Raw genomic sequence first — 13,971 nt, forward strand, 5'->3', positions numbered from 1 at the left:
TGCCCTCACTACGAAAGAAATCCTTGAAGAAGAGAAGTAAATACTACTTTCTTGCAAACATGAATTGCTACCACACCTGGATGGGATACTTTTAATAACACGTGTTTCTTAATTTCCAGCATAATAGTACCTCTTCACACAAGTTAAGGAAATCCTCAACGAGTCGTTGCCTGACCGAGAGTAGGAACGCCCCCATTGACTTTTAATCGCTATATTTCCATGAGGCACATTGAGTCAATAGCAGTGGTATCCACAAAGCAGATCGTGTGGATTTTCTCACACAATTAATGATTTATCTAATTTTGTTCACACACACACACACACACACACACACACACACACACACACACACACACACACACACACACACACACACACTCTTACCTTAGCTCTGTTTTTGGTACAGCAGTGAATATATCAGGTAGCCGTGGCGCTATGACTTCGTGTATGAGGCGTTGGATCTCCAATAGTAGGTCTTTGGGATTGTTGAAGTAAAACTTGCGGTCATTCCGAATAAATGAAGAGAAGTCGCAAACGGTCATGTCGTAGCCCAGCTCGCAAATAATCTATTGATAGAGATTACTATCACATTAATTGTATAATTATTAAATTAATGATTTCTTGTTTAAAAATAGGTATATTGTTTCTAAGGCGTAACATGAATATATCTCAAATTTTTCATAAATGTGATACATTGTTTACTTTTTTTAATTAAGTTATACAACACAATCTCATGTAAAGCATATTTCAGCACTAGAACAAGAATTGGATGGTTGCCAACGTCAATTTTTAGTTCAAATAGATTTTTTTCTTTTTTTCTTTTTTTTTTATGCAGGAGGGACACTGACCAATGGCAACAAAAATCCAATAAAAAAAAAAATAAAAAAAAGCCAACTAAGATGCCAGTCCCAGAAAAGGGTCCAAAGCGGTAGTAAAAAATTGAAGGATAAGTGTCTTCAAACCTCCCTCTTGAAGGAATTCAAGTCATAAGAAGTGGAAATACAGAAGCAGGCAGGGAGTTCCAGAGTTTACCAGAGAAAGGGATTAATGACTGAGAATACTGGTTAACTCTTGTATTACAGAGATGGACAGAATATGGGTGAGAGAAAAAAGAAAGTCTTGTGCAGCGAGGCCGCAGGAGGAGGGGAGGCATGCAGTTAGCAAGACCAGAAGAGCAGTTAGCATGAAAATAGCGGTAGAAGACAGCTAGAGATGCAACATTCCGGCGATGAGAGAGGCTGAAGACAGTCAGTTAGAGGAGAGGAGTTGATGAAACGAAAATCTTCTGATTCCACCCAGTCTAGAAGAGAGGTATGATTGGAACCCCCCACACATGTGAAGCGTAATCCATACATGGACGGATAAGACCCTTGTACAGAGTTAGCAGAGGGGGATGAGAAAAACTGGCGGAAACGTCTCAGAATCCCTAACTTTATAGAAGCTGTTTTAGCTAGAGATGAAATGTGAAGTTTCCAGTTCAGATTATAAGTAAAGGACAGACTAAGGATGTTCAATGTAGAAGCGGGGGACAGTTGAGTGTCACTGGAGAAGAGAGGATAGTTGTCTGGAAGGTTGTGTCGAGTTGATAGATGGAGGAATTGAGTTTTTGAGGCATTGAACAATACTAAGTTTTCTCCGCCCCAATCAGAAATTTTAGAAAGATCAGAAGTCAGGCGTTCTGTGGCTTCCCTGCGTGAAATGTTTACTTCCTGAAGGCTTGGACGTCTATGAAAAGACGTAGAAAGATGCTGGGTGGTATCATCAGCGTAGGACTGGATAGGACAAGATGTTTGGTTTAGAAAGTCATTGATGAATAATAAGAAGAGAGTCGGTGACAGGACAGAACCCTGAGGAACACCACGGTTAATAGATTTAGGAGAAGAACAGTGACCGTCTACCACAGCACCATTTATGTCTGCTTAACTTCTGTTGTAGGTAAAATAATGAAGTCAATAACAGCGAAGAGCATTGGGGAGCATTTAGGCAAACATGACTTCATAATTCAGTCACAGCATGGCTTCACGAAGGGGAAGTCTTGCCTGACTTACTTGGTAAGTTTTTGCAATAAAGTGTACGAGGCAGCAGATAATGGTGATAGTTATGACATCTTATATCTGGACTTTAGTAAAGCGTTTGACAAGGTACCCCATCAGAGGCTACTGGAATAGGTTAGGGCACACGGGATAGATGTGAAGGTGTTAGGCTGGATAAGGTCATGGCTAACCGACAGGCGACAGAGAGTTGTAATAAACGGCTCTAAATCCGAGTGGGGTCATGTAATTAGTCGGGTGCCACAGGTAACAGTATTAAGGTCACTGTTGTTTTTAATATATATGAATATGATAGTGGAATTAGTAGTGGTTAGTAAATTTGCGATTGACCCAAAGATAGATTAATTAGGTCAGAATCGGATGCCATCGCCTTGCAGGGAGATTTATATAGGATGAACGAATGGAAGGATAGATGGAAATGCAGTTTAATATCAACAAATGCAAAGTACTTAGGGTAGGTAGAGGAAATCCACACTGTAGGTAGACAATAAACAACGAAACTCTTATAGGTTTAGGGTACGAAAAAGATTCAGGAGTTATAGTTAGCTCTGAATTCCGTTTAGAAAAGCAATGCATAGAGGCCAAAAACAGGGTCAAATAGGATATTAAGTTTCATTTATAGGAGTGTTAAAAGTAGAAGGCCCAAAGTAATACTAAAGTTATATTTGGCGCTGGTCAGACCTCATCTAGACAACGCTGTGCAGTTCTGGTCCCCACATTATAGGAAGTATATAGGTCTATTAGAATCAGTACTAAGGAGAATGACTAAAAGGATAAAGGGGATGAGGAGTATTCCTTACGAAACGAGATTGAAACTGTTAAATTTATATTCTTTAGAGAGACATAGATTAAGAGGGGATCTTATAGAAGATTTTAAGTGGTATAAGGGTTATAACAAGGGGGATGTAAGCAAAATTCTTAGAATCAGTAACCAGGACAGAACAAGAAATAACAGGTTGAAGTTAAAAAAAATAGGTTTAAAAAAGATAGGAAGAAATTGGTTCTCAAATAGAGTGCTAGATAAACGGAACGGATTCAGTAATCAAGTTGTTAGTGCTAAGACATTATAGAGCTTTAGGAGAAGATTAGACAAATTTATGGATGGGGACGATGGGTGGAAATAGGTAGGTACATTTCATACAGTGAGTGCCACGTGTGAGCTTGGTGGCTTCTTGCAGCTTCCCTTATTTCTTATGTTCTTATATTTTTATGACACCGGCCAAGGGCAACAAAAAAAAATAAATAAATAAAATAAAAGCCAGCTGATATGCCGGTCCCCGAATAGGGTCCGAAGCAGTGGTCAAAAATTGAAGGATGTGTCATGATACCTCCCTCTTGAAGCAGTTCAAGTCATATGAAGGTGGAAATAGAAAAGCAGGCAGGGAGTTCTAGAGTTTACCAGAAAAAGTGATGAATGATTGAGAATACTGCTTAACTCTTGCATTAGGCAGGTGGAGAGAATAGGGGTGAGAGAAAAAAAAAAAAAGTCTTCTCCAGCGAGGCCGCGGAAGGAGGGGAGTCATGCTGTTAGTATGAAAATAGCGATAGAAAATAGCAAGAGATGTAATGTTGCGGCGATGAGAAAGAGGCTGAAGACAGTCCGTTAGAGGAGAGTCGATGAGACGAAAAGATTTTGATTCTACCTTCTCTAAAAGAGCGGTAGGAGTGGAGCACCCCGAGACATGTGAAGCATACCCCATACATGAACGGATAAGTCCCTTGTACAGAATTAGCAGCTGGGTGGGAAGAGGGATGAGAAAAACTGGCGGAGAAGTCTCAGAACGCCTGACTTCTGTCTTGCCCCCAATCAGTTCGAACAGTCGTAAATTATAAATAGTTATTGTTAGTGTTAAGTAGCTGTGTGTGGTTCTTAAAGGCAGTCGACTACCAAACCACAATCCTCATTGAAAGCTTCGACTCACTCAGTCGAGACACGCCGGGATTCAATCCGAGTGAATATAAGGCCCTGCGCTGCTGGGCAGCTCCGGCAGTCTCACCCTCATCCGACATCGAGGTCTCTTCGCTCTCCCAGGGTGCTGTGAAGGGCGTGGTTGGGTACTCGACTGGCTTCCGGGTATTTCTTGCTGACTTCAGATTGTTAAGAAAGTTATGTCTATGTGCCATGTGTTCAGTGTTTGTCTATTTCCGTAATTTATGTTGTGTGTACGCGGGTGTAATGGGTGGGACGCGGGATCCATAACTTTGCTATCTATTGCCTGTTTTAGAATAAGTGTTTGAATAATAGTTCATTTATGAAGTAATTTGTTTCATGTTTTCCTTTTTCAAGTTTCCTTACCCTAGACTTCAGTTCCTGATCCATAGTCAATACAGTAGGGAGAAACGTTACATGGGGGGGGGGCCTATCCGGGATAACGCTTAGTTTACACACGACATAACCCTGCGGTGAGAATCAACCTGTAAGATAAAATGTTAAGCACACAAGTATTGGAGAAATTCTTAAATTGTTAGTGGTAAATATCAAGCTGGTGTTTTATGTCAATTTTGCTAAAGAAAAATGTTATCTTACCCTAATGAAGCCGTACTTCTAAACCCTCGGCACGTTATTTAACCTGAGAGAAAAGATCAGGTTCCACTGTCATCATCACGAGACTCATCGGTCTGTCATTAATTCTAGAGAGTCAGCAAAACTCTCAGTCTAGTAGAATTCATTCTAACACTCAACTGCCTGTTTGACCGGAGCCCATTCCCCATTATGAGCGCTCTGTTTTGGTTTAGTGTACGCATGAGCGAGAAATGTTGCACATCCTTAACTTCTGCCTGGCTTATGGCAGTTTGAAGTGTCATTGGGTTATCATTGCTAGCTTGGGAAGCAATCTTTGAAACCACCTGTTTTCTTGTTTGGTAATTATACTGACGGGTATCAATTTTCTACTTAGGGAAGTGGAACCTTTTGTTAATCATTTAACAATAACTATGTCACGCTTTGACCCTGTTGAGTTTGTCGGTAACCCGTCAGTGGAGGAACTACTGGTTTCTGACATTAAAAAGGATCATCTCAAATACTTAGCCACTAATTATAATATCCCCTTCAAATCTAACACCACCAAGCCCACTTGAGAGCTATGGTTCTAGCCCATCTAAGAGCAACGGGAGAGAACCCGCCACCAATAAGTCCAGTCCCAACTCCAGCTGACAACCACTAGGAGACCTTGGAGATAGAAAAGGTAAAACTTGAGGCTATCAAATTAAAGCTTCGGTTTGAACTAGCAGAACGAAAGAATGCAAGAATGAGATTCCAGCAAGAAGAGAAGTTCCGAGAAGAGACAAGGGAAGAACGCGCATGGGAAAGGGTACGTAGGATTCATCTACTGCAGCTTTAACAAAGTACTCCACATCAAGGTATGGCACAGGCTGACATGGCAAAACACATCAAGCTGATTCCTAACTTTTCCAAGAGTGACCCAGGAGCTTTCTTCAGGTAATTGGAATTCACAGCTTCACACTTCAGTTCACACTAAGTGTGGTTAATCAAACCAAAGCTCGTGGGAAAAGCAATCACAGTTTGTGAAGGGATAGAAAATAACACTGACTATAACGAAGTAAAAGAGACAATCATCTCTTCCTACTCCATCTCCCCTGAAGGTTACCGAAAAGCTTTTAGGAATCTCAGCAAACCAAACTATCAAACTTACTCTGAGATTGCTGCAGAGAAACTTCGGTCTTTCCGTAAGTGGTTAAAATCGTCAGGTGTCACTACTTTTGATCAGTTAGTAAACTTGATGGTTCTTGAAGAATTTAAGAGGAAGGTTCCATACTCCATCATGGTGCATATAACAATGACGACAAACACTTAATTAAAGCAGCTAAGATAGCCTAATCCATCGCCCTGGGCAGGAGAAGAGACCACCTAATTATGTTAGGTTAGATGCACATTCTCTCGATCAGCAGAGTAAACCCGTGGGACAGAGTCAAACGTTTGGAAGACCCAATAGCCTAGTTTTTTTTTTTTTTTTTTTATGTAGGAGGGACACTGGCCAAGACCAATAAAAATCCAAGAAAAAAAAAAAGTCCACTGAGATGCCAGTTCCAAAAAAGGGTCCAAAGCGGTAGTCACAAATTGAAGGATAAGTGTCTTGAAACCCTCTTCCAGGAATTCAAGTCATAGGAAGGTGGAAATGCAGAAGTAGGCAGGGAGTTCCAGAGTTTACCAGAGAAAGGGATGAATAATTGAGAATACTGGTTAACTCTGGCATTAGAGAGGTGGACAGAATAGGGGTGAGAGAAAGAAGAAATCATCTAGACTACGCGGTGCAGTTCTGGTCCCCACATTACAGGAAAGATATAGGTCTATTAGAATCAGTACAGAGGAGAATGACTAAAAGGATACAGGGGATGAAGAGTATTCCTTACGAGGCGAGGTTGAAGCTGTTAAATTTACAAGCTGTTTAAATTTCTTTAGAGAGACGTAGGTTAAGAGGGGACCTGATAGAAGTCTTTAAGTGGTATAAGGGTTACAACAAGGGAGATGTAAGCGAAATTCTTAGGATCAGCAACCAGGGTAGAACAAGAAATAACGGGTTCAAGCTTGAAAAATTTAGGTTTAGGAAGAAGATAGGAAAAAATTGGTTCTCAAATAGAGTGGTAGATGAGTGGAACGGACTCAACGGAATCAAGAGAAGATTAGACAAGTTTATGGATGGGGATAGCAGATGGAAATAGGTAGGTGTGTTTCATACAGGGACTGCCACGTGTAAGCCTGGTCGCTTCTTGCAGCTTCCCTTATTTCTTATGTTCTTATGTTGTGAAGCAAGGCGACGGGAGGATGGAAGGCATGGAGTTAGCAAGATCAGAAGAGCAGTTAGCATGAAAATAGCGGTAGAAGACAGCTAGAAATGCAACATTGCTGCGATGAGAGAAAAGCTGAAGACAGCCAGTTAGAGGAGAGGAGTTGATGAGACGAAAAGCTTTTGATTCCACCCTGTCTAGAAGAGCGGTATGAATGGAACCCCCAAAGATATGTGAAGCATACTCCATACATGGACGGATAAGACCCTTGTACAGAGTTAGCAGCTTGGGGGTGAGAAAAATTGGCGGAGACGTCTCAGAACACCTAACTTCATAGAAGCTGTTTTAGCTAGAAATGAGATGTGAAGTTCAGATTATAAGTAAGGGATAGAGCGAGGATGTTCAGTGTAGAAGAGGACAGTTGAGTGTCATTGATGAAGAGGGGATAGATGTAGCACGATATATACGATAGATAGCACGGGAACAAGCTGTGGTAAACCAAGGTTTGGAAGGTTTTAGGTCGAGAAAAAGAGTGAGGAATGTACGCCCCATGCCAGACACAATAACTTCTATTATACGCTCAGCACACAAAGACTCTGACACGAAAGCAGTAGTCATTCCAATGAAAATCAGCAAAATACCTCCTCAAGTCCCCCCAACTAGCAGAGGCAAAACGCCAGAGGCACCTTCGCTTAGTGGAATCTTGAGGAGGGATTGGGGCGATAGGACAAGATACAGATATGAGATTGAGGAGCCCAACGGAGAAGAGATGGTGACAGCATAAGCTGAAGGATTAGAGGTCAGGAAAAGGTCAAGAATGTTGGGCATATCTCCAAGACGGTCAGGAATACGAGTAGGTTGTTGCACCAATTGCTCTAGGTCGTGGAGGATAGCAAACTTGAAGGGTAGTTCACCTGGATAGTCGGTGAAGGGAGAGGAAAGCCAAAGCTGGTGGTGAACATCTAAGTCTCTGCAAAAGGGAAGAGTCAGAATGTGCTCCACTTTGGAAGTTAAATAGTCAAAGAATTTCTTTTAGTCAGAGGAGTTAGGTGAGAGGTATACAGCACAGATAAATTTAGTTTGAAAGTGACTCTGTAGTTGTAGCCAGATGGTGGAAACCTCGAAAGATTCAAGAGCGTGGGCATGAGAGTAGGTTAAGTCGTTGCGCACATTAACGCAACATCGAGCTTTGGATTGAAAATGAGGATAGAGAAAATAGGAGGGAACAGAGAAGGAACTACTGTCAGCTGCCTCAGACTCCTGAGTTTCAGTGAGGACAAAAAAAAAATGAGGTTTAGAAGAAGAGAGAGGTGTTCTACAGATTGAAAATTAGATCTTAGGCCACGAATGTTGCAGAAGTTAATGAAGAAAAAGTTAAGGGGGTGTCAAGATACTTAGGGTCGTCATCAGAAGGGCAGTCCGACCTGGGGATATTTGTGGTCCCCTCTACAGATGGGGACTCCGAGGCTGGTGTAGGAGTCGCCATGAATTTTGAAATTTTGAGTGAAGGGCGTGTGTGTTATTAGGTGCTTGTAGTTTTGTGTGGAGGAAGAGAGTTGTCTTTAGAGGGCAGACTGTGACAGCCCCCTTGTGTTGTGAGACACCAAGGGAAACGTTCAGTGAGATCACAGCTGGGTTTAATGATAAGTTTAGAGCACCCCCCCTGATCCAGTGCTTTAGACATCACTTGGAGAAGAGTTTGTAGATACTGTAGGAAAGAGGGACATATTGTTAAAGATTGACCTGATCTGAGATGTAAGGTAGCCAAAGGTACTACAGATGTGTCTATGAAACCCATATCTGCCACTTCTGTTGATTCATCCATACCGCAGGTTAACTTCAAGCCTTTCAGATCTATTGGTAAGGTGTCACTTGGTCTTGACATGCCGGAGCACCCGGTGCTAATAGCGAGGGATTCAGCATCTACCCAGTCCTTCATTACCAAGTCTGCTCTGCTTAATATCAAATGCAACAAGACAGGAGGAAAAGTCATCCTACAAGTCCTCCAGGGAAACCCCTCAATTCCCCTGGCCAAGATCCACCTTAACTGTGACATCGTAAGCGAAACTGTGACGGTAGGTGTCATTGACGGTCCCTTGCCTATTCCAGATGCCACCTTCCTTCTAGGCAATGACTTGGCCGGCAGTTTGGTGTTTCCGGCTCTGACTACTCAAGGCACTCCACTAACGTACTACCCGACCGAAGATATTGAGAGGGAACAATCTACGCTATTCCCCGTCTGTGCTCTCACCCGTGCTCAGACGCAGGGTACCGTTAAATCCAAGAGGAATGAGTTTCCAGTCCAGCCACCGGTGGTTGGCACCACATTCAACAAGCTAATTTCAGAACAAAATCTGGAAGCTCAAAGGTTTGACCCAACTCTCGTGAAGTTCCATTAGAAGACTGTACCAAAGAATAATATTCTCCACTCTCCAGCATACTACTACCATGGCAACATCCTGATGAGATTCTATAAACCTCCCAAACTTAGCAATGATGACACCTGGGCTGAAGTTCACCAAGTAGTACTTTCCCAGAATCTCAGAACCCCTGTGTTAGAGATAGCTTATAAAGGATTTGGAGGTCATTTCGGAATAAAGAAAACCTACCTTAAATTACTTAATTAATTTTATTGGCCAAATATGAAGAAAATGTATCATACTTCTCTAGTTCCTGTCACCCCTGTCAAGTAGTGGAAAAAACCCAACAAACCTGTTCCTAGTTAACCACTGCAACCAGTTCAGGTACCCTCAGAACCCTTCTAAAAGATCCTTGTGGATATAGTAGGTCCCCTACCTAAAACAAAAAAGGGTAATGAGTACATTCTCACTGTTTTGTGCCCCACCACGCGTTACCCGAAGCCTTTCCATTAAAGAACATTTCGGCCAAAAATATTAAAAAGCATTTAACTCTTATGTTCACTACCTATGCAATCAGTATGACAGTAAAACCGTAGCAAGGGATTTCAAAGTGAGAGACAAGGTATTGGCGTATCTTCCAGTCCCGGGTTCTCCTCTTTCAGCTAGATATCAAGGTCCTTACTGTGAGAAAGCTAAGATCAGTGACAGAAATTATATCATAAGTACCCCTAACCACCGTAAATCCACACAGCTGGTCCACATTAACTTGTTAAAACCTTATTATACTCGATAACCTGCATCTGATCCTTTGAAACTACCCTGTGCTGTTTTAGACATCCAAGACAGAGCAATAGAAACTTCGATCAAATTTAATGACTATACTGGTTACCCTAATTAAAAAAAATCTTACAGGAATTACTAAAATTTCTTGTGAACTTGGATCAGACTAAAAGACAAGAGTTTTCTAGTGTTTTGTTAAATTTCCTTGAGGTATTCTTAGATAAACCTGGATATTGTGATATGGCGTTCCATGATGTTAACCTTGTACCTAGAACCATTCCCATCCATCAGCCACCATACAGAGCTCCTCATAGGAAGCAAGAACATATGAAGAAGGAAGTGAACAACCTCTTGGATCATGGTCTGGCTGTCTCTAGCAAGTCACCCTGGGCTTCTCTATGCCTGTTGGTGCCCAAAGAAGATGGGCAGTTCCGGCTCGTCGTGGATTATCGTCAAGTCAATGCAGTTACCATCTCCGACGCTTATCCTCTCCCTAGGGTTGACGAGCTTGTTGATTCGGTAGGGCAGTCTCGGTTCATTTAAAAAACTGATTTGCTAAAGGGATATCATCAAATCCCACTAACTGAAAAAAACACAACTCATTTCGGCTTTTGTCACTCATTTTGGGCTCTATCAATATCTAGTTATGGAATTTGGCCTCAGGAATAGTCCCACTACCTTCCACCGCAATACGAATTTTCTCTTGCAAGACCTAAGCGGGGTGAATGTATATCTAGACGATATCATTATCTGTACAGACACATGGACTCAGCATCTACAGCGACTAGCAGACGTCCTGGGGAGGCTAAGAGATCACCATCTGACAGTTAACCTGGCTAAGACTACAATCTGCAGCGCCGTCGTCATCTATCTCGGACACGAAGTTGGCCATGGTCGCGTCCGCCCCAAAAACCGCCAACATGGACGCCATCATCGCTTAAACCTAACCCCTCTACAAAGAAGGCGCTGATGCGTTTTCTGGGGATGGCAGGATTTTACCGGCGGTTTTGCCCGAACTTCTCTGCTGTTATCGCCACCACCTCATTCGTCTCACAAGTGGCAAGGTTCCTTTCCAGTGGATTGATAACTGCCAGACGGGCTTCGGCGAACTCAAAAGGTACCTCATGCACGATCCTGTCCTAACCGCTCCTGATTCAAGCCGCCCCTTCATCTTGCAAACCGATGCCAGTGAAACTGCCCTTGGTGCTGTCCTACTTCAAGAAAGTGATGGGGTCCTGCATCTCGTTACTTGCCATTCTGCCACCTATAACGAGTATCAACGATCCTACAGCACCATCGAGAAAGAACTCCTTAGTATCATCTCTGCCATCAGAAAATTGGAGTGCTGCGTGTATGGTCAACAACAGATACAAGTATATACAGATCATAATCCCTTAACGTTCCTCACAAGTAACCAGTACTCCAACCAGCGGCTTCTACGTTGGTCCTTGTTCCTACAGTCATATGATCTTAAAGTAAAGCATATTAATGGTCCAAAAATGTTATAGCAGACCCCCTCTTGAGAATGTAAGAATTCATTGGGCATGATTGACAAAGCCCGAAATTCAGTCTTTTTTCGGGGAGAGGTGTCATGCTCCCCATCAGTTCGAACAGTCGCAAATTATAAATAATTAGTTACTGTTAGTGTTACATAGTTGTGTGTGGTTGTTAAAGGCAGTCGACTACCAAACCATGACCCTCATTCAAAGTTTCGACTCACTCAGTCGAGACACGATGGGATTCAATCCGAGTGAATATAAGGCCCTGCGCTGCTGGGCAGCTCCGGTAGTCTCACCCTTATCCGACATCGAGGTCTCTTCGCTCTCCCAAGGTGTTGTGAAGGGCGTGGTTGGGTACTCAACTGGCTTCCGGGTATTTGCTGCTGACTTCGGATTATTAGGAAAGTTCTGTCTATGTGTCATGTGTTCATTGTTTATTTTCGTGATTTGTGTTGTGTGTACGTGGGTGAAATCGGTGGAACGCGGGATCCATAACTTTGCTGTCTATCGCCTGTTTAAGAATAAGTGAATAATAGTTCATTTATGAAGTACTTTGTTTCAAGTTTTCCCTTTTCAAGTCTGTGACGCACTTCCTATTGCAGGTTGACTCCTTAACCTAGACTTCAGTTTCTGATCCATAGTCACTACATTAGGGAGGAACGCTACACTTCATATAACTTCATAGCTTCATAGAAGCCGTTTTAGCTAGAGATGAGATGTGAAGTTTCCAGTTTAGATCACAAGATAAGGACAAACTGAAGATGTTCAGTATAGAAGAGGGGGCCAGTTGAGTGTCATTGAAGAAAAGGAGATAGTTATCAGGAAGGTTGTGTCGAGTTGATAAATGGAGGAATTGAGTTTTTGAGGCAATAAACAATACCAAGTTTGCTCTGTCCCAATTGGAAATTTTTAGAGATCAGAAGTCAAGGGTTATGTGGCTTCCATGCGTGAACTGTTTAAACCTGAAGCATTGGATGTCTACGAAAAGACGTGGAAGTATACAGGGAAGTATCATCACCGTAGGAGTGGATAGGGCAAGAAGTTGATAAATAATAGGAAGAGTGGATGACAGGACAGAACAGTGAGGAACACCACTGTTAAGAGATTTAGGAGAAGAACAGTGACCGTCTACCAAAGCAGCAATAGAACGGTCAGAATGGAAACTTGAGATGAAGTTACATAGAGAAAGATAGAAGCAATAGGAGGTTAGTTTGGAAATCAAAGCTTTGTGCCAGACTCTATCAAAAGCTTTTGATATGTCTAAGATAACAGCAAAATTTTCACCAAAATCTCCAAAAAAGGATGACAAAGATTCAGTAAGGAAAGCCAGATCTCCAGTTGAGCGGCCTTGACAGAACCCTCGCTGGCGATCAGATAGAAGGCTGGGAAGTGATAGATGTTTAAAAATCTTCCTGTTGAGGATAGATTAAAAAAACTAAGATAGGCAGGAAATTAAAGCAATAGGACGGTAGTTTGAGGGATTAGAACGGTTATCCTTTATACGAATAGGCTAAATGTAGGCAAACTTCCAGCAAAAAGGAAAGGTAGATGTTGAGAAAGTTGAAAGAGTTTGACTAGGCAAGGTGCAAACACGAAAGCACAGTTTCAGAGAACAAAAAGAGGGATCCCTTCAGGTCTATAAGCCTTCCGAGAGTTTCGGCCTGCCAGGGAATGGTAAACATCATTGTGAAGAAGCTGTCAGAGGGTGGAGGAGAGGGAGGAACAAGCCCTGAATCGTCCAAGGTAGAGTGTGTAGAAAAGTTTTGCGCGAAGAGTTCAGTTTTAGAGATAGATGTCATAGCAGTGGTGTCATCTGGTTGAAATTATGGAGGGAAGAACAAGAAGTAAAATTATTAAAGATGTTTTTGGCTAGATGCCAGAAGACATGAGAGAAGTTAGGTCTTGAAAGATTTTGACACTTTCTATTAATGAAGGAGTTTTTGGCTAGTTGGAGAACATATCTGGAAGGTTTAGAAGGTTTGGAAGGTTTAGGTCGAGAAAAAGTGGGGAATGTACTCCTCCATGCCAGACACTATCACCTCTGTTATACGCTCGGCACAAAGAGACGGGTCTCTGTCGCGAAAACAGTAGTCATTCCAAGGAAAATCAGCAAAATACCTCAGTCAGAATGTGCTCCACTTTGGAAGTAAAGTAGTCAAAGAATATCCTATAGTCAGAGGAATTTGGTGAGAGGTATAGAACATTGATAAATTTAGTTTGAGAGTGACTCTGTAATCTTAGCCAGATGGTGGAAAACTCGAAAGACTCAAGAGCACAGGCACGAGGGCAGGTTAAGGCATTGCGCACATAAAAGCAGCATCGAGCTTTGGATTTAAAATTAGGATAGAGAAAACAGGAGGGAACAAAAAAGGGGCTACTCTCAGTTGCCTCAGACGCCTGTGTTTCAGTGAGGAAAAGATAAGGTTTAGTAGAGGAGAGGTGGTGTTCTACAGATTGAAAATTAGATCTAAGACCGCGAATGTTGCAGAAATTAATGAAGAAAAAGTTGAGGTTGGTTGTCAAGACATTTGGGGT

At 42.2% G+C, this 13,971-nt stretch overlaps 1 protein-coding gene across 8 annotated transcripts in view; it reads right to left on the minus strand.

Moving 5' to 3' along the window:
• LOC135089534 (uncharacterized) overlaps positions 1–13,971 on the minus strand; it is a 177,131-nt gene that overhangs the window by 112,055 nt on the left and 51,105 nt on the right. For all 8 annotated transcript variants that reach the window (XR_010261528.1, XM_063985190.1, XM_063985185.1 and 5 more), the window contains exon 6: positions 385–566. Coding sequence is in view for 7 of the 8 variants with exons in the window: in XM_063985190.1 (XP_063841260.1) it covers positions 385–566 (182 nt within the window). In the remaining variant the exon portion in view is untranslated. The remainder of the gene's footprint in view (positions 1–384; positions 567–13,971) is intronic.

The sequence above is a fragment of the Scylla paramamosain genome, chromosome 33, assembly GCF_035594125.1.
Source record: "Scylla paramamosain isolate STU-SP2022 chromosome 33, ASM3559412v1, whole genome shotgun sequence".
In the NCBI taxonomy this organism is placed as follows: Eukaryota; Metazoa; Arthropoda; class Malacostraca; order Decapoda; family Portunidae; genus Scylla; species Scylla paramamosain.